Source organism: Puma concolor, chromosome A2 (genome assembly GCF_028749965.1).
Source record: "Puma concolor isolate L17-30 chromosome A2, mPumCon1.1.hap2, whole genome shotgun sequence".
NCBI lineage: Eukaryota > Metazoa > Chordata > Mammalia > Carnivora > Felidae > Puma > Puma concolor.
In genome coordinates this window covers 100719416-100746152 of record NC_141668.1, presented here as the reverse complement: position 1 = coordinate 100746152, position 26737 = coordinate 100719416, and the positions used below count along the sequence as shown (strand labels likewise).

Genomic DNA, 26737 nt, shown 5'->3' with positions numbered 1-26737 from the left:
TTAAAATGGGAAGAGGACTTAAATAGACATTTTTCAAAGAGATATAAATGGCCAGCAAACACATGAAAAGATGCTTAGAATCACTAACCATCAGGAATATAAAAAGTAAATTTACAATCAGATATCATCTTATACCTGTCAGAATGGCTAATATCAAAAATACAAGAAATAAAAAAGATTGGTGAGGATGTGGAGATAAAGAAAACTTCACGTACTATTAGTGGGAATATGAATAGGTATAGTGACTGCAGAAAACAATATGGAGGTTCTTAAAATATTAAAGGTAGAATTACCATATGATCCAGTAATTCCACAACTGGGTATTTACCCAAAGAAAATGAAAACACTAATACAAAAAGATAAATGCATCACTATGTTTATTATAGCATGATTTACAATAACCAAAATATTGAAGCAACTCAAGTGCTCAATGATAGAGGAATAAACAAAGAAGATATGGTGTATATATAGTATGGATGTTACCCAGTAATAAAAAAGAATGAAATCTTGCCATTTGCAACAACATGGATGGACCTAGAAGGTATAAAGCTAAGTGAAATAAGTCAGCCACAGAAAGACAAATAGATAATGATTTCACTCAGGTGTGAAATTTAAGAGACAAAATAAATGAACAAAAACTAAAAAAAAAAAAAAGACAAACAAAAGACCACACTCTTAAATATAGAGAACAAACTGGTGGTTGCCAGAAAGGAGATAGGAAGGAGGATAGGGGAAATAGATAAAGCAGATTAAGGGTACACTTATCTTGAGGAGCACTGAGAAATGTATAGAATTGTTGAATCATTATATTGTATACATGAAACTAATACAAAGTTCTATGTTAATTATACTCGAATAAAAAAAGAAATGCAGATGGTACATAAGCATATGAAAAGATGCTCCACATTATATGTCATTCAGGAAATGCAAATTAAAACAACCAGTTACAATTACACACCCCCTGGTGGGAATGTAAAATGTGCAGCTACTTTGGGCAATTTCTTAAAAAACTAAATATACTCTTACCATATGATTCAGCAGTCACATTGCTTGGCATTTACCCAAAGAACTTGAAAACTATCTCCACACAAAACCTGCACGCAGATGTTTATAGCAGCTTTTTTCATAATGGTCAAACTTTGGAATCTAATCTACTTCAGTAGATTAATGGTTAAATAAACTGTGGTCCATCTAGACAATGAAATATTAGTAGTAAAGAAAAATTAGCTATCAAGCCATGAAAAGTCATGGAGGCATCTTAAATGTATATTGCTAAATAAAAAAGCCAATCTGAAAAGGTTACATACTGTATGATTCCAACTCTATAACATTCTGAAAAAGGCATGACCATGGAGACACTAACTAAATCAGTGGTTGCCAGGGTTCGGAAGGAGAGAGCAGAAGAGAGATGAAGACATGGCATAAAGAGGATTTTAGGGCAGTGCAACTATTATTCTGTATGATACCTTATGATGAATACACGTTATTACACTTTTTCAAAAACCATAGAATGTGCAACACCAAGAGTAATCCTAAAGTAAATTATGGATTTTGGTTAATAATAATGTACAACATTGGTTCATCAACTGCAACAAATGTACCACATTAGTGTGAGATGCTAGAAATACGGGAAATTGTAGGGCTGATGAGTTAAGGGATTATACAAGTATCCTGGGTACTTTTCATTTAATTTTTTCTGCAACCTAAAACTGCTAAAAATCCATTAATCAAAAAAAAAAATAAAGGTTTTATCTTCTTAGTGTAAGAATATAGATGAAGGCAGACAAAACCAGGGTTTTAAATTTTTTTTTTAATTTTCATTTGTAGTTGACATATAATATTAAATTTAGTTTCAGGTGTACAACACAGTGATTCAAAAGTTACATACATTACAAAATGTTCACCACAATAAGTGTATCACAATATGATTTACTATATTCCCTATGCTATACTTATCCCAGTGACTTATTTATTTTATAACTGAAAGGTTGTATCTTTTAACCCCCTTCACTCATTTTGTCCACCATCCCCAACCCACTCCACTTTGGCAACCATCAGTTTTTTCTCTATGAGTCTATTTCTCCTTTTTTGTTGTTGTTGTTTGTTTCTTTCTTTTATTTTCTAGATTCCAAGTATAGATTAAATCATATGGTAATTCATCTTTTTCTGTCTGGTTTATTTCACATAGCAAAATACTTTCCAGGTCCATCCATATTTTAAATGACAAGATTTCCTGCTTCTTATGGTTTAGTAATGTTACGTTATGTATATATACACATCTTTTTTTCCCCTTTGAGTATAGTTGGCACACAATATTACATTAGTTTAAGGTATACAACATAGTGATTTAACAACTTTATACGTTATGATATGCTTACTACAAGTGTAGCTACCATGTGTCACCATACAACACTATTACAGTATCATTGACTTTATTCCCTATGCTGTGCCTTTTATTCCCATGACTTAATTATTCCATAACTGGAAGCCTGGATCTCCTACTTCTCTTCACCTATTTTGCCCATCCCTCTCATCCCTCTTTTTCTCTCACAACCGCCACTTTTTTCCCTGTATTTACAGGTCTGATTCTGATTTTTGTTTATTTATTTATTCATTTTGTTTTTCTTAATTCCACATATAAGTGAAATCATATGGCATTTGTTATTCTTAGTCTGACTTATTTCATTTAGCAGAATATCCTCTAGGTCCATCCATGTTGTCGCAAATGGCATGACCTCATCCTTTTACATGGCTGACTAATATTGCAGTGTGTGTGTGTGTATGCGTGTGTGTGTGTGTGTGTGTACCATATCTTCTTTATCCATTCATCTATCAATGGACATTGGGGTTGCTTCCATATTTTGGCTATAGAAAATAATGCTGCAATGAACATAGGGGTGCATATATCTTTTTGAGTTAGTGTTTTCATTTTCTTTGGGTAAAAACCCAGAAGTAGAATTACAAGAACATATGGTATTTCTAGTTTTAATTTTTTGAGGAACCTCCCTACTATTTGCTATAGTGGCTGTACCAACTTATATTCCCACCAATAGTGAATAAGAGTTTCCTTTTCTCTACACCCTTACCAATAAATGCCATATATGACAAAAAGTCACAGCTAACATCATCATCAATGGTGAAAAATTGAGAGCTTTTCCTCTAAGATCAGGAATAAGACAAGGATGTCCACTCTCACTACTTTTGTTCAACATAGTACTGGAAGTCCTAGCCATAGCAAACAGACAAGAAAAAGAAATAAAGAGAATCCAAGTTAGTAAGGAAGAAGTAAAAGTCACTATTTGCAGATGACATACTATATATAGAAAACCCTAAAGTCTCCACCAAAAAAACTATTATATTTAATAGATGAATTCAGTAAAGTTGCAGGATACAAAATCAATATACAGAAATCTGTTGCATTTCTATACACTAATAACAAAAAAGCAGAAAGAGAAATAAAGAAAACAATCCTATTTACAATAGCATCAAAGAGAATATAATGCTTATGAATAATTTTTTTGTTATTTATTTCTAACTTATTTAAATTCAAGTTAGTAAACATACAGTGAAGTATTTGTTTCAGGAGTAGAACCCAGTGATTCATCACTTACATATAACACCCAATGCTCATCCCAAAAAGTTCCCTTCTTAATGCCCATCACCCCTTCCACCTCCCTTCCAGAAACCCTCAGTTTGTTCTATTTAAGAGTCTCTTATGGTTTGCCTCCCTCTCTGTTTTATCTTATTTTTCCTTTCCTTCCCATATGTTCATCTGTTTTGTTTCTTAAATTCCACATGAGTGAAATCATATGATATTTTTCTTTCTCTGACTGATTTATTTCATTTAGCATAAATACACTCTAGTTCCATCCACGTATTCTTTTTGATTGCCAAGTACACACACACACACACACACACACACACACACACACACACACACCACATCTTCTTTATCCATTCATCAGTTGATGGACATTTGGGCGTAGGAATGGTTTCAACCAAAGGGGTAAAGACTTGCACTCTGAGAACTAAGGCATTGTTAAAAGAAACTAAACATCCAAAGAAAAGGAATGGTATACAATGCTTACGGATTGGAAGAACCAATATTGTAACATGTCTATACTGCCCAAAGCATTCTACATACTCAGTGAAATCCCTATCATGTTACCAACAGCATTTTTCATAGAACTAGAACAAATAATCCTAAAATTTATATGAAACTACAAAAGATCCCAAAGAGCCAAAACAATCCTAACAAAAAAGAACAAAGCTGGAAGTATCACATTCCCAGATTTCAAGATATACTACAATGGTATAACAATCAAAACATCATGGTACCTGCACAAAAACAAACACAGAGATTAGTAGAACAGAACTGATAGCCCAGATATAAACCCATGCATATATGGTCAGTTAATTTATGATAAAGGAGGCAAAAGTATACAATGAGGTAAAACATTCTTCAATAAATGATACTGGGAAAACTAGACAGCTACCTGCAAAAAAACAAAAACTGGACCACTTTCTTAACACTATACACAAAAATAAACTTAAAATGGAAGAAAGACCTAAATATCAAACCTGAATCCATAAAATTCTTAGAAGAAAGCATAGGCAATAATTATTTTAATGAATTTATTTATTTTGAGAGAGAGAGAAAGAGAAAGCATGAGGAGGGGAGGAGCAGAGAGAGAGAGAGGGAGAGAGAGAACCCTAAACAGGCTCCACACTCTCAGCATGGAGCCCAATGCAGGGTTTGAACTCACGAACTGTGAGATCATGACCTGAGCTGAAACCAAGAGGGAGACGCTCAACTAACTGAGCCACCTAGGTGCCCGGCAATAATTTCTTTGACATCAGCTGTAGCAACATTTTCCAAGATACATTTCCTGAGATGAGGTAAGCAAAACAAAAATAAACAATTGGAACTACATCTAATTAAAAAGTGTTTGTACAGTGTAGAAAACCACCAAGAAGACGAAAAGGCAGTATACTGAGTGGGAGAAGATATTTGTAGATGATATATACGATAAAGGGTTAATATCTAAAATATATAAAGAATTCATATGACCCACATCAAAAAATACCCAAATAACATGATTTAAAAATGAACAGAGGACCTGAATAGACATTTTCCCAAAGACAACATACAGATGGCCCGGGGACACATGAAAAGATACTCAACATCTCCAATCATTAAGGAAATGCAACTTTAAAACTACAATGAAATATCACTTTGTAACAGTCATAAAGGCTAGAATCAAAAATACTACAATGAAAGTTTATTACTCTCAGTTACAAGTAAACTTCCAAGGATCAAGGAATATAAATGTAGCTTGTTTATCCAGTTACAACTATAGTTGGGGTCCAAGCAGACAAAAATATACGAGTTTATAAAAGTACAGGTTACCAAGGATTGGAGCCAATCTTCTAAGTATCCTTAGATCCTTCAGGAGGAAAAAATATTGCCTGAATTCTTTGCTTGGCTCTAGTTTTTGAGCTTGGCTCTAGTTTTTGAGCTTGGCTCTAGTTTCATATCTGCAAAGATTGGTAGAGTGGACCTTGGTATAACAAACCAAGTGGGACTTTTCTATTTGTCCCAGAATTAATGACTAAGGTTTAATGCCAAGGATAGGAAGATGCTGAGTATACCCACCACAGTCCAGCTCAGATATTGAACCCTGCCCCCAGGACTGAAAAAGGAGACTGTCTCTCAACTGCATCTCTCCACCAGCCTCACCCGAAGGAGTAGCCTCAGGAAGAGTTGGGGTGGATTGGTTAGTGAGTTACCTGAGTTCCAGCATTAATGGTGAGAGAACTTCTCCTTTCTCCTTCTACAGAAAAGAAGAAAGTGCTTCTCTTGCCAATCTATTCCCGTCCAAAGCCAAGAGAGGAGAGAAGTATTAGAAGAATCATTTATGGGAATTATAATCACCTGAAAAAATATTGGTCTCTCTCTCCCTGGTTGATGCTTTCTTTGGTATGAAGTTTGCCAAAGTAATCCAGGCCAACAAGGTGAGAAGGGCCCACTGTGGAATGCGCCTGAGAACAGGACAAAGTTACTTCTCCATCTATCCTGGATCTCTGAAGATCTTGGAGACAAAAAGGGAAGCTAAGGCATTCCATTGGATGCCAGAGGACAGCAGGAGCCCTAGAGTCACCCAGGCAAAGGGTCAAATAGGGCAAGTGCCACCCTGAACAGATGTTGTAGACCTGGACTTGTTGGTGTGACTATCAGAAGAACAGCAGCCCCCCTTTGAAGGAATACTCTGTGATAAAGGGTAGTCCTGAGTGAAGTTGAAGGCTGGCCCCTCCCAAGTAAAGTACACATCCCATTTATATAGAGAACAGCATAGCAGAGAAGCCACCAGAGTCAGATTGAAACAATCCAAAGCAGGGTAGGTCCAAAGGGAAGGGGCAGGTTAAGGTACAGATGCGGCCACACAGCCCCCCCCCCCCCCCCGAGCCCTTGAGCCACAGTCCCTGAGGAGATGACAGGGAAGGCTCATATCAGGTACAACTGGATCAGATTTCATTTAGGTGGGTTTTTTTTCTTAATAAATTTTTGTTTGAATGAAACACACATATAGAAAGTGCATAAGTGATAAGATTACAGCTTCATGAATCATCACAAGGTGTATACACCCCTACATATAAAAGGACTGAACATTTCCCAGACCCCAGAAACCCACTCCTGCTCCTCCCAGTTACTGTTCCCTCCACAAAGGCATTCTCCATCCTGACTTCTAACATCACAGATGAGTACTGACTACTTTCTAACTTTATGTAAGTGGAATCATAAGTATGTTGTCTTTCCTTCAGAATTACATTTTTGAGATTCATCCATGTTGGTGTGTGTAGAGAAGCTCATTTATTTCTCTTGCTTTATAGTATTTCATTTTATAGTGTATTCCTTTCCTCTGCTGCTGTAACGAATTACCAGAAAAAAGTGGCTTAAAATGCCAGAAATTTATTCTCTTATAGTTCTGGAGGCTAGGAATCCAAAGTCAATATCACTGAGCCTTAACCAAGGTGTCAGCAGAGATGCATTTCTTTCTGAGACTGAGGGAGTATCCATTCTTTGCCTCTCCCAACATTTGGTGGCTATAAGCATTTGTAGGCTTATGACCACATCACTCTGTCTCTGCTTCCTGGGTCACTCTGCATTCTCCTTTACGGTGTATATTAAATTTCTTTCTGTTTACCTCTTATAAGGTACTAGTCGCATTTACAACCTCCCTGAATAGTCTCCCCATCTCACGAGCTTCAGCTTAATCACAAGGTAACATTTACGGTTCCAGGGATTAAAACCTAATATCTTTGGGAGGCCATTTTTCAGCTGTATCACATACAACTATACCACAATTTATCCATTCTAAAATTGATGGCTATTTTGGTTGTTTTCAGTTTGGAGCTTTACAAATAATGCTAATAGGAACGCTCCTATATATGTCTTTCAGTTCGTGCCGGCATTTGTGTGGGCTAAGCCTACTAGTGGAATGGTGGATCATAGGATGCGTGCAAATTCAACTCTAGCTGTTACTGCCAAACAGTTTTCCAATGAAATACAACCCATGTTGCATGAGAGTTCCTTGTTACTTCACATTCTTGCCTACACTTAGTATGGAAATTCTTTTTAATTTTACCTTTCTGCTAGGTGTGCGATGGAATCTCATTGTGCAACTTTAATTTGCATTTGTGATGTTGAGCACTTGTCTATTAATTAGTCACTTCAATATCCTTTTTTTGTGAAGTGTCACTTTGGGATGCTTGAATATCTGGTCTACTGTATTGTCTTTTTCAAAAAGTAAAATTTCTTTATATATTCTAGATATAAGTTATTTGTCAGTTTAATGTACTACGAATATCTTCTCCTAGCCTATGGCTTAACCTTACACTCTTAGTGATGTCTTATAAGTTTTCATCACAAGGAAAAAAATTTGTAATATGTATAGTAACAGATGATAACTAGACTTCTTGTAATGATCATTTCACAATATATATAAATATTGAATCATTATGTTGTACACCAGAAACTAATATAATGTTGTATGTCAATTATACCTCAAAAAAATAAAAATCATATCATCAAAATTTAAAGCCTGGGAATAAATCCAATGAAATATATGTAAGATCTCTATACAGAAAGACATAGAGTAGTATTAAGAGAAAATTTAAAAGATCTAAATAAGCATATAGATGTATGTGAGGGATTTGAGACTCAGAATTATAAAAATGTCAGAATTCCAGAAGTTATTTTTTTTAATTGACAAGCAGATTCTGAAAGGTGTATGAAATTGCAAATCACCTAGAATACCAAGACAATCTTGAAGAAGAACCAAGTGGTAGAACTTTCCTACCTGACTTTAAGACTTAATACAAAGTAACAATAGTTAAAATAGTATTGGGAAAAGGATAGACAAATAGACCAAAGGAAACAAGAGAGACCAAGAACAGATTCACATATGCATGCATACTTGACTTCTGACAAAGTTGGCAGGATAGAATAATGAGTAAAGGCAATAATGCTGGGTCAGTTGGATATCCAATGGGGAAAAACTTAAAAATTGTCCCTACTGATGCTATACACATAAATAATTCCAGATGGGTTATATATATGAATATTAAAGGTTTAAGAAAAAGCTGCCAGATGATAACATGAAAATAGCCTCATGGCCTTGAGTTGGCAACAGTTTCTTAAACAGAGCCCAAACAGCAACATAATAGGACTACATTAACATCTGGATTGCTTTAACGTCTGAAGGTGATCAAAGAGTTTGAAAAAATAGGCTACCTAGTAATATATTAATAATACCAATAATTGCTATTTATTGAGCATTTACTGTGTATACAGTAAGCAGCCTACCAGGCTTCAAAAGCCTTATCTCATTTAACCCTTACTATTATTATCATTATTAATAGTAATTATTAATAATATGAGAACACTAAGGCACAGAAGGTTTAAGTATCTTGCTCAAAGTTATCTTCACTGCTAGTAAGGAACAGAGTTTCAGTGAGACTCTGGAGCCTACACGCTTAATGATTCACCTGGTGCCTATTTAAGTTATTGGATTTATATGTTGTAGGCATTTAACTGACATACTGATGCTGAACCTGAAGAGGACGTGTAGGATGCAAATATGTCAGGAGCCCCCAGATCCATCTGGATACATCTCAGTGTTACATACTAAAAGACGCTGAAAGATAACAAAAACATTATAAGCGTATGAGCTGAAGATTCTATAGATAAATATCTCAGAAATCAGGTCAAGATCATACTAGTAGGTTCAATTTTCCTGTCTTCCTAATCATGTTTCCACAAAGGTACATGTGGATTGTTATGTTGATGGGAAAATATTTTTAAGACTTAATGGAAACTAGTTTTTAGACTTAAATAAACCCTTGTCAGAATGTACAACTTTCAGCCAGCCTTGGGGCTTTGCACTGCCTGCTTTCATTATATCACCAGGTTATCATGTCACTATCCACGAATAAAATATCTGAAGGATCTGTGAACCCAAGAAAGCCATAGGTAGCCATGTATTGGTAGTGGTAACGACAAACTTTACATTAATGAGATCCATGATAGCCAATCTACAATTTTCCTTTTTCATTAATCTGGCTGTGGTGTATTGGGCTATCTATCTTTGTTAACCGGGTACTAGGAGATGGATGAATCCCACATTTGATGGGACACAGTATAGATGGAACCAATCTTAGTTAATACTCAATCGTTTTTAAGAACTGAAACCTCCTGATATGAATTCTGGGTATACACTGTTTACTAAAAATAATAATAAAAAAAAGAGCATAGGGAGACTTTCTACTCAAGCAGATAGAATGCCCATGATATTCATATTGCCAGGGAAATAATATAAGACTAGAAGAAGTTACCATCATGTGAGTCAGCCCTACCCTTGCCAATTCTTTTCCTGACAGATGGACAGATAAAAGATCCCAAACTGTGTCTGTAGATTAACATTCTAAAATTTAGTCACTTGTAGGAATATAATATTAACACTCATTTGAAAAGATTTGGCTTATGGGACCCCAACTGACTTCATCCAGAAGGAGCTTAGTCATTTGAGACACCCACACGAGGTACCTTCTTTCCATTCCTTCCCTCCGTCCTTTTTTTTTCTTCTTCAAGTTTTTATTTAAATTCCAGTTAGTTAACACACAGTGTAATATCAGTTTCAGGTGTAGAATTCAGTGATTTATCACCTACACACAACACCCAGTGCTCATCATTTCCTTTCATCTTTTTTTTGTCTTTTTCTCTTCTTCTTTCCCTCACTCTCTCACCCCTTCTTCCCTCTTTTCCTCCCTCCCTCATCCCTCTCTCCCATCCTCCCTCCCTTCTGTTCCTTCCTTTGCAATAGATGTTTTATTGTCTTACTTGTATAGCCTTATATATAAATTGTCAATCAAGATATTATTCTAGGAAGGAATAAAAGAAAAGTAAATGTAATTTTTAAACTCTTATTATATCCAAAGTTCTCTCAATCAAAATTAGAATCTTTAAAATACCCAGTTCAGCAAAGAAACTATAATTATGTCATTTTTCATGAAGATGTTTTCTCTTTTAAGCCAAGAACTATCCAGCAAGAGAGTTCTTAAATGTAAATCAGCAATAAAGAACATTCTCTTTGGGGTGCCTGTGTGACTCAGTCTGTTAAGCTCAGGTCATGATCTAAGGTTTGTGAGTTCAAGCCCTCCCCACCCCCCCCGCGTTGGGCTCTGTGCTGAGCACAGGGCCTGCTTGGGATACTCTCTCTCCCTCTGTCTCTGTCCCTGCCCTTCTTTCGTGAGAACGCTCTCTCTCAAAATAAATAAATAAACAAATAAATAAATAAATAGAAATAAATTTTAAAAACCAACAACATTCTCATCTCTTCTTTGTTACACAAGTCTTCGAACATGCCCTGTGGTCAAGGTGCCACTCTCTGCACTTACACAGATCTATGCTAATTCCTGGAGCTGATTATTGGGGACAACAAAGAAGGAATAGGCTGAAGGTTCAGAGAAGGTGAAAGAGATTCAGATAGACCAAAGAACCTAAGCACAAAGCAGGTATGAGTGTAAGAAAACATCCTGTGAATTTAATACCATATGCAATCCATGCTTTCCACAGCAACACAAGATGTAGACAGCCCAATAAGGGCATGCCTAGTAATTTCATGATTAACAACAAAGATGTTATTTAGTTCCAAGGCTTCAACTCATAATTTTACTGGCATCCTCAAGTGCTTCATACCCTCTTTTTCACTGACAGGACCCCAGGGGCTCCTAGACGTGGCCACAGCACAGCACAGCTCTTCAGGGTGCTAAACACATCCTCAATTCTGCTCCGGGGACGTTTCAAAGACAACAGTGTGAATGGCCCCACCCAAAGTTGGACAATGCAGTGCTACTGTCACATGATCGTGTTGGTGGCCATTAATATCTTCTTTTTTTATTTTTAAGTTTATTTATTTTGAGAGAGGGAGAGACAGAGAGAGAGAGAGAGAGAGAGAAAGTATGAGCAGGGGGAAAGACAGACAGACACACACACACACACACAGAGAGAGAGAGAGAGAGAGAGAGAGAGAGAGAGAGAGAGAATCCCAGGCAGGCTCTGCACTGCCAATGCGGGGCTCAAACTCCCGAACTGTGAGATCATGACTTGAGCCAAAACCAAGAGTCAGACGCTTAACCAACTGAGCCACATTAATATCTTCTTGTTATTTTTTTCTTCAAAAGCAAACAGAAACAACTAAATGTCTAATAGTGGACTGGTAAAATAAATTCTGTATAAAATCTTGCTATAGAATCATATTTAAGAGGAATTCTGGCTGCTACAAGGGAATGATTTTGCCAGACTGTAACTCTTTCACTATTATAAAATCTGAACAAAAAAACTTAAAAAGACAAAAGCGTACAGGCTCTGGAGTATGATGCAAAGCAGGCAGAAACTGGAGTGCAATCGTTCTTCGAAAATCAGAAAGCCCATTAAGCAAGAGATTTGCAGTTATGCAGCTTCTGGCCTGAAGGGTCTCCTCAGTCCGCAGGCAGTTCAAGGCAGCCAAAAGCCTCAGCCTTACTTACTTAAAATGTCAGATGACAAAATTCGGGGGCTGGCAGAGCCAGCAGATAGAAAGTTAAGGAAGAAATCCTAGACAAGATGGAGACATAGAGGGGATAAACCCCCAAATCTGATTGTAAATTCTGCCCATTTCTTGGCTGATTTGCTACGCTACACGTGCATGGGGAGACTCCAGGGAACCCGGCAAAAAAGTAACAGCTGAAAATGAAAATAATAGAGATTTCGGCTGCTGTTCCCAGCAGAGGAAAGAGTTTGATTTTTTTTCTAATTATATTTATTAATATTTTAAGACATACGTTAAAGATGAACACCGTATTGTGTTTATAACATATATAGATGATATAAACATGTTAACAATAACACAAATTATAGGGTGATGTAACTGAACCATATACCTTTTGTTTGTTTGTTGTTGTTTTATTTTATGGTGGAAAAAAAACACCTAACAAGATCTACCCTCTTGACCAAATTTTAAGTGCACAATATGTTACTGTTGACTATAGGTGCAAAGCGGTACAGCAGATCTCCAAAGCTTATTCATTTTGCTTGACTACAACGTTATGCCTGTTGGTTAGTAATTCCCATTTCCCTCTTCCCTCAGTCCCTGGCAACCACCATTCCACTTTTTGATTCTACAAAATTTGACTATTTTATTCAAGTTCTTAGTCCATTTTTTAATCAGGTTATTAGTTTTTTCCTACTGAGTTGTAGGAGTTCCTTGTATATTTTGGAGATTAACCCCTTATCAGATACACGATTTGCAAATATTTTCTCCCATTCCATAAACTGCCTTTTTTACTCTGCTGATTGTTTCTTTCGCTGTACAGAAGCTTTTTAGTTTGATATAGCCCTAGTTGCTTATGTTTGGTTTTGTTACCTTGGTTTTTGGTGTCACACTGGTGAAACCATTGCCAAGATCAATGTCATGAAGGTTTTTCCGTGTTTTAGGAGTTTCACAGTTTGGGGTCTTATGTTTAAGTCTTTGATCATTTTGAGTTGATTTTTGTGTGTGGTGGGAGACAAGGATCTAACTTTGTTCTTTTGCACGTAGATATCATTTTCCACCACCATTTCTGGAAGAGAAATTGTGTATTCTTGTGTATTCTTGGCACCCCTGTTGAAGATCAGTTAACTGCATGTATTGTCTGTGACAGAGTCACATGACATTCCTCCTCTACTAACCTTATTTCTGAGGTTGGAGAAGGCATACCTTAGCCCTGGGAAGATGACAGGGCCACTATTTACATAAATCACCCCAAATATATCAGCCTCATTCTTGTGGCCTGATCACTCTCCAGGCCACTCTCTTAGAATCTGGGTCAGGCATGGAGACCCTAGGAAAACCCCAGAGATACTACTCCTGGAGCTGCTGGTGTATCTGGTTTGTACCCTGCCGGGGCAAGTGCTCTGAAGGAAAGAGCTTTTTCAGGGCTTGGGGCTCCCTACCCTGATGGCACTGCCAGACTTCCCCAATCCTAGGATAAAAGAGGAACTTAGAAAATTCTGATGAAGGGCCTAGGGAGGTATTATGTTATCTCTGTCTTTTCTCTTTATCTTTTTCCCTCTCTTCCTCTGGTCACCTTGCCAGGTCTCATGGGGGCCATATCAGAGCCCATTTGAATGATGCCATGCAATACCCACTCCCAGAGCCCTCTTTCTGTACAATAACCAATAGTAAATCTGTGTCCCAACATGGAGCCCAGGTGTCTTGAGACTCTCTACCTCACATAGTGCAAGTTAGAACAGTCCTTTCTTTCACCTATATTTTTAGAGAGTAGAATCAGAGCTGCTCTCCAGCACTTGGCTATCAGTCTCTCCATTGTTTTTTTGTGTATAACAGCTTTATTGAGATGCAATTCATTTATCATATAATTACAATTTGCTGGGATTTAGTATATCACAAAGTTTTGCAACTATCACCACAACCAATTTTAGAACATTTTCAACACCACACAAAGAAACCTCATACCTCCTAATCATCACTTCCCAATCTCCATTCTCCTAAACCCCACACAACCACTAGTCTATTTTCTGTCTTTATAGATTAGTCTATTCTGGGCAGTTCAAATAAATGGAATCGTACAATGCATAGGGTAGGAGGGGAATCTTTCCATGTCATTATTTGCTTAGGAAGTCAGAGAGTTAACTAGTCAGTCAACTCTTTCTTCATAAATTAAGGGTAGTGGGGGGTGGGGGGTTAATGGGGGGACACTGTCCTAAATGAAGTTCAGCTTGCAATCAGGAGAGGCCTGTTTCTTGCATGGAGAAGAGCTCAGGAAATAATCAACTAGATGGAGGCAGAGCAGCCATCTGAGTATAGAAGATATCTTACAGTTTACTCATTTCCAAAAAATACCATATTTTTTCCCAGAAAGACCTTATCTCTGCAATTGCTCTGAGTACCATGGGGCAGATCCCCCTAGCTTATGAATAAGGTCACATGAATAGGTCACTGGCTCATTGATCCCCACCGGAACATATGGGAGTCTTCATGGTACATCTCCTATGTTTATGAATAATTCTGCTCCCTGGGTGCTGCCTCTATTTTGCACTTTCTCTGCTGTCTGACAGGCTGTGCCTGGTCTGTAGTAAGAAGGGGGAAATGCACAGGCTCCACAAAACCCATCTTTCCTTCCGTGTGCCTTTCTCTTTTCCTACCACCCATCGCAGGTTGAGCTGAGGACAAGCTCCAATCCCACATTGTTCTCAGAATCACACCATGCCTGCACACAACTGAGGCTTTGTTCCTGGGCCAGATGGTTATATCAGGCTCCCAGGACATAAAGAGAAGACCAACTCTTGTAAATAGCCTGGTTTGGGGGCTGCCCACAAGTCCCCAGACCTTCTCAGAGATATCTGAACCCCAGCAGTGAGATCCCTACTGTACCTTTAATTTCCTGAGTAAATACCTATGTCTCTTATATTCTCGGGTGCTCTAGATGAGCTTGTCCCTGAGCATGCTGCTCTCAGTGTGGCCTTTCTCCTAAGGCCAGGTTCCAGAAGCACAGCTGAGGAATGGTTTCAACAAGAGACTAGGGTGGAGACGGCAATGTTACCACAACCTTGGGTCTAAATCTCCCATATGAAGTCCAGTTACTAGCTTTTCATAAGCACAGTGTTGGTGTTGCTGTTGTTGTTTTAATTTTTTTAATGTGTAGTTATTTTTGAGAGAGACAGCGACAGAGCGCGAGCAGGGGTGGGGCAGAGAGGGAGGGAGACACGGAATCTGAAGCATGCTCCAAGCTCTGAGCTGCCAGCACAGAGCCTGATGCGGGGCTCAAACTCACAGGAAGTGAGTGAGATCATGACCTGAGCTGAAGTCAGATGCTTAACCGACTGAGCCACCCAGGTGCCCCCATAAGCACAGTGTTTTAAGTTCAGCTCCTGCTTCCACCTTAGGTCTTGACCTCATGTTCCTCAGGAGCCTGTGTGAGGTGTGGTACCCAGACTGAGTCCTGCAGTGATTCCTCAGCGATGCCTCTTGCTCCTTCCTAACCTTCCCTGTGATCTAACCAATTTCTGGGTTCCTTTTTGTCTTGCTGTCTATCCCTTAGTCTGGAACAAGTTAAGCCCTTAGGGCTTAGGTTCCTAAGCCTAGAAACCAAACTAGATATTTTGGACAGTCATGATAGATTTTGATCCTACCGAGGAAAGGAGTATGGAAGAGTATGGAACTGTCTGTTTTGACTCAGAGATTTCCGAGGATGACCACGCCCTCCTCTGGTAAGCACCTTTTCAACAGTCCCCACCAAGTCTGAGGAGAACAGTGGCCCTGTGCTTGGCCACCAGGGGCCGTGCCACAGATACCCCACGCTGACAGCTGTCACAGGGACAAAAACAGCAAAAGATGCTCTCCAATGTGCCATCTTTTCTTCCCGGGAATGCCTACAGAACCCAAACTTGGTAAAAATCAAAAATGCTTTTGGATTCTACAACGATAAGCATAAAAAGTGTAAACATAGCATCCCACTTACATTCTGAATTCCAGCAGAAGCCTTAAATCTCTTGAAATATCCATGACTAGGCACAACATTCGGGCATCTTCTAACTCTCCTTTGGCATGTTTGAAGAGATGCCTAGCCTTTCTTTGATCATCACCTTTCAGTCATAAATTGAGTCCCACAAAGCAAGAAAGTATATGGATGATGTCAACATATGGGAGCTGTCACAGGGAGGCCTAGTAAAAAAAGACAACAGGAAATAGGAAACATTAGCGGGTGATGTAAGTGCTCTCGGCCAGGCACACTTTGCAGCATTCATCTACGTGTTGGACTGCTATGAACTTTCCGTATCTCTGAAATGAAATATCCCTAATGGAACAGCTTGCTGAAGGCAGCAGCTCATACACTGTACTTCTCAGGGGGTGCCTGGGTGGCTCAGTTGGTTAAGTGTCTGACTTTGGCTCGGGCCATGATCTCACTGTTCGTGGGTTCGAGCCCCATGTCAGGCTCTGTGCTGGCAGCTCAGAGCCTGGGACCTGCTTTGGATTCTGTGTCTCCCTCTCTCGCTCATGCTCTCTCTTTCTCTCTCAAAAATAAATAATAAACATTTAAAAATTTGAAAAAAAAATTGTTGGTCTCAGAATCCCTTTACACTCTTAAAATTTATTGAGAATCCCAAAGAATTTTTGTATGGACAATATCTATTAATAGGTACCAATTTAGAAATTAATCCTGAACATTTTTAATTCTTTATTAGTTTGGCAACATAATAAATGACATACTATAGGTTAATGTAGGCAACATATTTTTATGAAAGGTAACTACTTTCAAAACCAAAATAATATACACGATGGAAGTGGCCTCATTTTACATTTTTACAAATTTCTTTACACCTGACTGAGAGAGATTAACTGAACTCTCATACTTGCTTCTCTATTAAATCTGCTATGACGTCTTATATCACGTTGCCTCTAGAAAACCCCATTGTACACTCAGGAGAAAATGGTAGTGAAAAAGGCAAATAATAGAAGAGAGTTCTTCTTGCTGGACTCCACTGTCTACCTGAGTGCTCAGGGCGCTCAGTGTCCGGTCACACACCTCGCAAGCGATGAGTCTGACTCGCAGAGTACCAGCTGGATGGGTTTCAGCAGTCCCCGTTGCTGCTCAGACAGCTGCCATGGTTTACCTAGTTTACAAAAGATTTTATGTTCAAGATCATCGCAGCAAAGCCACCGCACACCTTCACATCCAGAAAGACAAGCCCAATGGGTACTGCCATTGTTGGTGGTCCACGAATTTCCATCCTGTGAGGTACTGCACACAAAACACAACGAAGAAACTGGGGACAATATGAGACCTCTAATCAGGAAGAGATAAGACATTTAAATGGATAGTTTTGAGACTGAAAACCAATTTTTCATGATGTTACCTAATTGGTTTTTGGGTTTTGTGTGTGTGTGTGTGTGTTTTAGTTTTTATTATTTAAGTATAGCTGACACATGTTACATTGGTTGCAGGTGCACAACATAGTGATTTGACCATAGTATACGTTATGCAATGCTCACCATGATAAGTATAGTTACCATCTCTGGCCATACAAAGTTATTATGTTATCGACTGTGTTCTTTATGCTACAGGGGCCACCACCAGTTCTGTGCAATGCACCTGCCCTGGTCTAATACCCTCCCAGGGGTATATTGCAAACTGCAGCTTTCCTATTCATGACATTTACCTTATTTGCTACATCATGGTACAAAGTTGTTTAATTTTTTTAAAAAAGGAAAAACAACCTCATGGCTTGTGAATTATTTTAGTTCTGTGAGGATCTGTTTCTTTATATTTCAAATAATGGCATTAGAAGATAGTTGTAGGTTGAAGTTAACATGTTAAATTGCTCTCAAAATTTTAAAAAAGAGAAAAAAGAACATTTTTGGCCTCACAGCTGCCCCAAAAGATTCCTGATCATACTTTGAGAACCAGTTGCCGGCTTAAGGGATCAAATTTATCCTAAATTAGGGGTATAAAGCACATGTAGTGTCTGTATATGGCTTGCAGCTGGAAGGAACCATCTTATGTATCGAGAATGGGGGTAACAAACAAATCCCTCCTCTGTACCCCCTGGGCTAGCCTGTTTCTTCCCCAACAAGCCAACAACCCAGACCCTGATGGATGGACAGAGTGGAGGGCAATCTCAAGAGGGATTTGCAGGGTAGAAGAAGGGAATTTGGTGGCCTGCTTACTGGGACTTCCTCTTGTACCACCCAGAGGAAAGGCCTTCATCATGGAGGCCTGGGTGGCTCTGGCAGGGACTGGAGGACTCACTCAGGGGCTTAGGAACATGGACAAGTCTAAAAGCCTGTCATATGACATGCACATGAAGAATAAAATAAAAATATAAGTATTTAATAAATCAAAACACGAACAAACAAAACCTCAGGCCTTCACATGTATTCAGTAGATGCTCCTTCACCTGCTCCCCCAGCCCCCCGGCCAACATGCACGCTATTTAGAAGTTTCCATCATGTAGCCCCACTCACCGTCTCAGGGCAACCTATCTCCTGCAGGAGGAAGACTCACACCTTCTGCATTTAAAAGCCTTGAAGAGGGGCGCCTGGGTGGCGCAGTCGGTTAAGCGTCCGACTTCAGCCAGGTCACGATCTCGCGGTCCGTGAGTTCGAGCCCCGCGTCGGGCTCTGGGCTGATGGCTCGGAGCCTGGAGCCTGTTTCCGATTCTGTGTCTCCCTCTCTCTCTGCCCCTCCCCCGTTCATGCTCTGTCTCTCTCTGTCCCAAAAATAAATAAACGTTGAAAAAAAAAAAAAAAAAAATTTAAAAAAAAAAAAAGCCTTGAAGAACTGTTACTTCTCTGCAAAACAGTGTAAATGAAATTTCCACTTACAGCAAAGTTGCAGGTCAGACAGCGTTTAGAAAAAGATGCCAATTCCTTAAGCTGGGTGTAAATTTTTTAGTCTTTCAAAATATTGGTGGTCCTTCAGATACGTTTGTGTCCTTGGCAACAATTGTTCACAGGTTCCCACCAGCTTTTAAGAAGGAGAAAAACTACCTTCACCCCATAGCAGGTGGAAGAGAGACAGCAAGGTCACCAGATTTAATTAACAGCGCAAAGCCTGCAGTGGCTGTTTCGGCAACACCTGCCTGTGATGTCCTCGTCTAAACAACCCAGGCTTTGGTGAACATCTGTCTAGTGAAGATGCTATTTTGTCTAGTGAAGCCTCCTCTGAGGTGGGAGAAGGATGAGCATCAGTGGTTAGGGGATTAAATTTCCTTCAAGGGAAGGCATGAAAGTATGGGAGCAGTAAGAAAATTTCTTCTGCTGAGGGTGGGACCCCAGGACAGAGACGAAGCAGAAAGGGGAAGAGTCCCTCAAAGGATGCAGCTGTACAGTCATACTTTCATACCAGTTGTTTCCTTGAACTCTGAGGATAGTTATGCTGACTAATCCCTTTAAAATTATTTCCTCCTACATGTCATCGCCCATGGACATCCTATCAGTAGGGGGTGTTTCACATGTACAATCCTGTGCAGTTGGGGGAGACAATAGTACAGTCAGTAGTGAGAAGCCAGGCCACAGAGGCAGGAGGACTGGTCCTTTACTGTAGGGTTCTGTGTTTTCCTCTATGTCACTTTTCGTTATACTAAAGCGTAAGCATACTGCTTGGTTCCAGAAAAGAAAAAAAAAAAATTCTTACCTTTCTCACCCACTAACTTGGAGCTGGAAGGGCAGAAAGTATCTTTTTAATATCTGTCATCGCCTAGCATCATCTGGCATTCAATCAATGTTTAAATGCGGGGGGGGGGGGGGGGAGGACTGAAATAAGATATTTTCTTCAAGGAGAAATTATTAGATCTATATGGTCCCAAATAATGAAAGTAACAAGAACAATGAGAACCAACAGACTGTTTTTAATCATATTTGGATTATATAAAGGCAACATATATTCGCTTGTGTCCTTTTATTATATTCTGTTCCTGGGCAATTAATATTGGAGGAATCTTTCGGGCCAATTAAATATTTAGATGATTAAGTATGCTTCCACATTACTTCTTGTTACCAATGATATGTTTATTCAAAACAGTGGGACTGAAATAAAACGTGAAAATGAAAAAAAAAAAAAAAAAAAGGCCTGTGGCTCCTCCTCCAGACACCCCCCTCCCAACTGTGATGAATAGGAGGGACTGTTTCCCCCCCTGCCCCTGGGAGACACTATCCTTGCAGTGTTTTAGGCTGTTTTGAAATTCTTTTCTTTGGAACAATTTTTTCCCCCTTAATATCAAAGAGCTACTGCTGCTCGCGAGGCTGGCTGGCGCACCAGGGGCCGAGGACACGAGAGGCACCGCTCGGCTGGTGAAAATGCAGATTGATGATGGCGCGTCCAGGGACGCGCCTTCCCTGTTCTGCAACCCGCACACACCTTGAATGACAGCGAATTATTCTCTACAGGTTTTTCCTGCGGGAAAGTACCCCGCGCGGCCGTTCGGCTTTCTCTAGAAAATCGTGAGACGGGCTCGGCCGCAGAAGAGGAGCCGGAGCGGCGATCCCGGGAGCGCTTCCAGAGAGCCCGGGGGCTCCGGCCTCTGCCGCGAGCGTCTCCTCGGACCGGCTGCGCGGGCCGCGGGCTGGGAGCGGACGGCGGCGGCGAAGAGACCGCGCGGTCAGACGTGAGCGGACTCGGCCGCCCGGAGCAGCGGAGGGCCCGGCTTTAGTGCTCCCCGCCGGGCAATTTCACCGGAGCCCGCGCCGCCGGGGCTCGGCGGCCGGGTCGGCGTCCAGGCGGGGCTGGGGCACCACGTGGAGCACACCGGCTGCCGCCAGATGTGCCAGCCACCCGCTCTGAGGCAGGCCCCTCGGAGAGGCTCCAGCCCGCCCCGAAGCCCCGCCGGTGCTCGCAGCTGGCGGCCTTCGTAAAGAAAGCCCTCGCCTTCCGCCGCGCTAGGTCCCGGGGAGAGGCGGCGGCGCGAGCACTCCCGGCTCCCAGAGCGTGGCTCGAAGCGAAGCGCCTCGGCAGGAGGTTTGTCCCCGCCCGCACGCCGTGCCGCGCGGCCCCAGTGGTGGGGCACCGGGCGCGCGGCGGAGATGGGCGAGACCATGTCAAAGAGACTGAAGTTCCATCTGGGCGGGGAAGCGGAGATGGAGGAGCGGGCGTTCACCAACCCCTTCCCGGACTACGAGGCCGCGGCCTCGGCGGTGTTCGCCGCCGGAGCGGCCGAGGACGCAGGCTGCGCTCGCCCCCAGCCCACCACCGACGAGCTCGGCCTCCCTTTTCACAACGACGGAAAGGTGAGTCGGCAGCTGGCCTCGCCCGGGCCTTGGGCCGCGCCAGGTAGGGGGGGAATCCCGCCGATGGTAGAGTCCATCCGCCCCTCCCCGCCCCTCCCCGCCCCCGTGTAACGTCACCGGTCCGCGCCCGCGCGAGAGTCCCAACCTGGGAGGGCGCAGAGATCGGAGGCGACTGTCTCGTGGGCGCTTTCTGTGTTACGAAGCTGCGCTGCTTCCGGGAGGGAGGGCTGTGGGTTTTGTTTTGTTAGCCACGTTCCCTTTGATAGGCACCACTGTTGATATTAAGACTCATGGTTCAAAACTGAAAAGTCTTGCCAGCCTTAGCCAGCTTGCCCACACAGAAAACCAAGAATCCTTTTTCACAACTTTCTGTCCACTCAGCTTTTATCTCTTATTCTGGAACAACCAGTCCTTTTACTTGAGGACACAGTTGCACTTTTTTTTTTCTTTAACAAAAGACATGTTCTTCATATTTTTCCTTATCCAAAGAAATACATTGTGTTTTTTCTTAGCCCACTTTTAATACACTGTTGTTTCCTTTTAACCTTGTTATTTCTATTTGTTTTAAGGGCATGTATTGACTAGAATTCTTAATCCTTGGAAACCTTTATTTCTAGTAAAAACTAAGAAACAATTACAGATTGCCTGTTCCACAGGCATTCTGTAAATTGGCTATTCTATGAATTTCACGATTTCTAGAAGTGTATTCATCCTTACAGTAAATTTTTCAGTGTGGCACACCTGTTTACCAATGAACTTAAATAGCTTTAGTTCCTTTAATAAGAAGCCAAAAGTAGCTGAACGTATGTTCAGTAATCAGTGCCTCAGAATTTTATCTTATTTGGAAATGATCTAGACATGATGTGGGAAACAAAGGCAAAGGAACTGTAGATAAAATTAAATTTCCATTTAACCTGCAGCCCATTGACAGATACTTGAGAAAGGCAGAGTCTGACATTCTTCCAGGAACTCCCACCTGTCTTAATGCTAGGTAGAGGGAAAAACAACTTTAGCTTGACAATAGCTAGGCCTCCAGGATCCTGTGATTCTTCTTTAGCAGGTGAAAGTCCTTTCGGAAACTTCCTTTACCTCCCCCAACTCCCAAGCATATTATCAGTCACCCCTCACAAGCACAGTGCAGCTCTTTCTGCCCAAGGGTCCTGTCCCCGTGCTTCAGTAAAACCACCTTTTTGTACTGAAGGCATCTAAGGATTCTTTCTTAGCTGTCAGCTCCAAATCCCAACACTCCAAACCACATCAGAGATTTTAATTTACCTGTTGTTAATAATTATGTGTAACTTATTAATGAGAATTTCATGAGACATTAAATAGGTAGCCTTCATATGAAGTTGTTTTTCTGGCTGACAAATTTTATAAGAGATAACATGACCTTATGACTAGTGCACCCAGATAGAATAAAAGCTTTATATCTGCATTATATTTAATGCTGAGAATGTCGAGAACTGACCTCTGTGCTGTGGAGCCGTAATATGTAACATGAAGACAGAGTTGGAGAATAAAGAAGGAAAATAGTTTGTTACATTGCTGGGCAAATGAGGCTGCCACAGGCTAAGGCCTTTAAAAACTGCAAGTCCCCCACAGAAAAGGGCTGGGGTGGGGGAGGTTTATAGGAAAATACAGGATCTAGCAGGTTTTGACTGGAATTAGGTGCTGCCAGCCTCCTACCTCTTGCCTTTAGGGTGGTACCAGGTTCCGGAAACAAAAGTCCTTAAGAATGGAGGAAGGGAGCTTTGCAGAAGAGATGAAAAGGGTTACTTTAAAATCGAGCTTTACTGAAGCATGAGTGCAGCCATTTTGATTTTTGTTCAACTTTATGCTTTTAACTGGTTTCAGTAACCCTTAAGACATGCCTATTTTAATTGAACCAACAAAGTTTAACTGGCTTCTGTTTATCGAAGACTATCCTAGGTCATGTGAATTTGAAAACCATTTGGATTCGTTTCTGTGTTTCTGAAAGTATACTTAATTTATGTAAGCACTTATTTTTTGTTACGCTAATTAAATAAAGCTCTTTTCAAATTAGTTTTGGCTGTAACATTTGTAGCTTAAAAAAAAAAACACCCCATCGTTAACATACATGTATAGACATACATAAAAATACAGGAAGGCAAAACAGATCTTATGGTTCGGGGTTCCTAAAGCTCTTGTAGAACATTTGCATCTCAAAGGCACAGAGAAAGGATATAAATGTCTGCAAAGGGCATATGTTTCCTAAGTCCACATCTTTTACCGTATCTGCAAGACTTTTGAGATGAATAAGGTGAGTTCTGGGATTGGTAAAAAGGATAGATGGACTTTGAATGGGTTCGAGAGCTACATTGCTTTTCTGTAAAGCCTTATTTTGTAAGAGAAGTACAGTCGTTTTTAATTCCTCAAAGAATTGGATTGCAACCTGAATGATATCAAGAGGCTGACCTAGCCATCCAGCTATATTATCTTCAGTTTGCTTCTTCTGGTTCACTAGGTAGAGGGTAGAATCTGCATTTTTAACAAGCTTCCAGGGAATGCAGATGTTCGGGTTCACAGATCCCACTTTGAGGAGAAAAGCTCTAGAGCATACTCCCTCCCTAACCCCCACTTTAGTCCATTTAGAATCAAGAAAAAAAGCATTATATTTCTCTGGACAATTGAGAAGTGCTGATTTCCTTATTTTTCCCTAATACGCTATGAGGTTAAACAAATTTCGGAAGTAAAAAAGCATGCACTTTAAAACAAAATCAGAAAATTGTATAAAGAATTATAAAATAAAGCATTTTCAACAGCTCAAGATTATGTCAAATTATAGATACCATGTAAGAGTGTTCTTTATCTTCCTTTTTTCTCTGCTGAGAAAGCTTTCAAATTCTTAGGATCTGTCAAATCCTTCAGAATTGGCTCCAGTCTACCTCTTCAGCCTCATTACCACCCAGGGTTATTCAGGCTCCCTCCTCTCTAGTCATATTTTACTCCTCGCCAGTCTCTTAACGTAGTTTCTTGTAAGTCCCTGTGCATGCAGCTCTCTCCTTAATCTGTCAAATCTGTGCTGTTAAATTAATTAAACAAGGAGGCCATTACACACTGGGGTGGCTCTCATGCCCTGGTGGTCTACATAAGCAAACCAAGATCTAAGTCAGTAAATACCCCACGGTTACAAAATCAAAACGCTAAGGATAACCAATCACAGACAGCAAAGTAGGCTTAAGCTACAGCCAGTCGAATAATTTCCGTCCTTTGCTTCTGTCTCTCCCCTGGCTCCTGTCAGCAGAGAGCTCCTAACCACTTCTGGTTTGGTGCTGTCCAATTCAAACTGATTTGGCCTTAAATAAATTTTTAATATGCCTCAGTTTATCTTTTTATCAGTTCTGGTGTCAGAAGAGGGACCTAAAGGTCCCTCCCCCCCACCCATGGGTCCCAGGTGCTGTGAACGACCAACCAGGCAAAAGTACCTGTTGAGCCCCTGTGGCTGCTTTCTCATTGCCTCTGGAGGTCGCCGCTGAGTCCCTCCTTGGATCCTAGCTCTGCTGCTTTTGCATTATGAAGCTTCTGACTTTACTTAAACATTTCTTTTTCCAGACTCAATCCAATTCAACAACCAGACTGGGTCTGGGGTTGGGTGGGGTCTGACTTAAAACTGAAATGGGTCCCACGTGAGAGTTCAGATGAGTAAAATTTTGTTTTAAGGCTCAGGCTTAAAACCTTAACCTTATCAAAAACAATCTTGAATTACAGTGGCCACAATCGAGAACTTTTAACCATCCTAGATAAGCTTATCCATTTATAAGTTGCCATAGAGAAAAAGGGTGTCAGCCAAGCACATGCCTTAGAGGGTACAGGGAAAATTATTTCTCCTCCAAAGTTTGAGGACTAGGATGAGACCCACTAGGATATCCTCTCCAGAGCCTACAGATCCTGAGAAAACCGTCAGAAGCTGGCAAAGCGTGAGATTCTTACTAGTCAGCTCTCCCAGATCTCTACCTGTGGTTCCGGGTCCGGAGAGGAAGGTCAATTTTATGTTGTCCCTTCCTTTCCAAATTCAAGTTGGCAGGAAAAAACATTTGTCAAAATTATATCCCTGAATGTGAGTCATGAATTGGCTTTCAGGTACCCACTGGTTATTGATCCTTTCTCTCCAAGGGACAGCCATTGCCTTCTTATTTTTCTCTTTTTGTGTCCTGAGAACTTGGCTTGGGTATCTGCCTGCCTGGAGCACACATGTCCTTGTGTGTGTAGGCGGTTCAGCTGTCAGGTGGGGTGCTCCAAAAATACGGCTGCACAGAAATGTGTGCTGAACTCCATTTGTGGCTGGGGTCCCACCACGTGTTGCTGGCTTTCAGAGAAGTTGTCTGAGTTCTTCCTTGGGCTGTCTTTGGGAGTGGCTCCAGATCTTGGGAGGTTAGTGTCCTTTGCACCCAATTTGGGATGCTTCTTGCATCCAAGGGGTTTCTCAATACAATCAGAAATATTTACTTTCAGAATCCCGACTGAAACCTGACAAGATATCTGAAAGGATTTTTTTTTTTTTTTAAGTAGCTCTATGGTCAGCAGTTGGCCAGATGGAAGCTGATATTCAGAACCTGAAACTTTTTTTTTTTTTGAGACCTCCCCTAAGCTAAAATGAAACTATGTACCCAGAGGGAAGGAAAAATATGTTGGAGCCACTGTGGAAGAATTTACTAAACATTCCAAAGACACAGCTCTAAATCTAGAACATAAGACTCTTCTGATTTCCATCTTAGTTGAAAATCTCCCTGATATAAAGAAGCAAACTGAAGATAATATAGTTGGATGGCTAGGTCAGTCTCTTGATATCTATCATTCAGGTTGCCATCCAGTGATCCAGAAACTGCATGTAACAGGTCCCCAGGCTAGAGCATTAGTATGCCTTTTGCTTGGGAGGAGCACCGCTCTACAGTTTTGTTGAATTTTTTAAACTATGAACTTGGGGCACCTGGGTGGCTCAGTCAGTTAGGCATCTGACTTCTGCTCAGGTCATGATCTCATGGTTCCTGCTCTCAGCACAGAGCCCACTTTGGATCCTCTGTCCCACCCTCTCTCTCTACCCGTCCCCCGCTTGTGCTCTCTCTCTCTCTCAAAAATAAACAAACATTAAAAAAAAATTTAATAAAAAAAGTCGGATGCTTAGCCAACTGCCAGGCACCCCACTCCTGCTGTATTTAAAGCCTTATTCATATTCAGCAGTTTGGTTCATGCATAACTTGAAAGCTTACCTTATGTTTTTAGGATTCCTTTATATGTGCATGGTGTTTGTTTGTTTGTTTGTTTGTTTGTTTGTTTGTTTTAGAGAGAGAGAGCATGCAGAGCCGGAGAGAGGCAGAGAGAGAAGAGAATCTCAAGCAGATTCCAAGAGTTCAATCCGGAGCTCAATCCCAGGACCCTGGGATCATGATCTGATG

General features: G+C 40.7%; 2 protein-coding genes and 1 pseudogene across 3 annotated transcripts in view; 2 read left to right on the top strand and 1 right to left on the bottom strand.

Annotated features, from left to right (window-relative positions):
• Positions 1-21165, bottom strand: part of LOC147583370 (uncharacterized) — a 29823-nt gene extending 8658 nt beyond the window's left edge. The window contains exons 1-3 of one of the 2 annotated variants that reach the window (XM_086697062.1): positions 20458-21165; positions 17125-17212; positions 16060-16262 (exon numbers count right to left, since the gene is read on the bottom strand). In XM_086697062.1, coding sequence (XP_086553188.1) covers positions 20699-21133 — 435 coding nt within the window. In that variant the 5' untranslated portion in view covers positions 21134-21165 and the 3' untranslated portion in view covers positions 16060-16262; positions 17125-17212; positions 20458-20698. Of the gene's footprint in view, positions 1-13907; positions 16263-17124; positions 17213-20457 lie in introns of those variants that run through there. The other variant, XM_086697061.1, reaches the window with a different exon arrangement.
• LOC147583371 (CDGSH iron-sulfur domain-containing protein 1 pseudogene) lies at positions 16759-17403 on the top strand (annotated as a pseudogene).
• Positions 20959-26737, top strand: part of LANCL2 (LanC like glutathione S-transferase 2) — a 58680-nt gene continuing 52901 nt past the window's right edge. Inside the window, exon 1 of the mRNA XM_025922918.2 lies at positions 20959-21323. Coding sequence (XP_025778703.2) covers positions 21120-21323 — 204 coding nt within the window. The 5' untranslated portion in view covers positions 20959-21119. The remainder of the gene's footprint in view (positions 21324-26737) is intronic.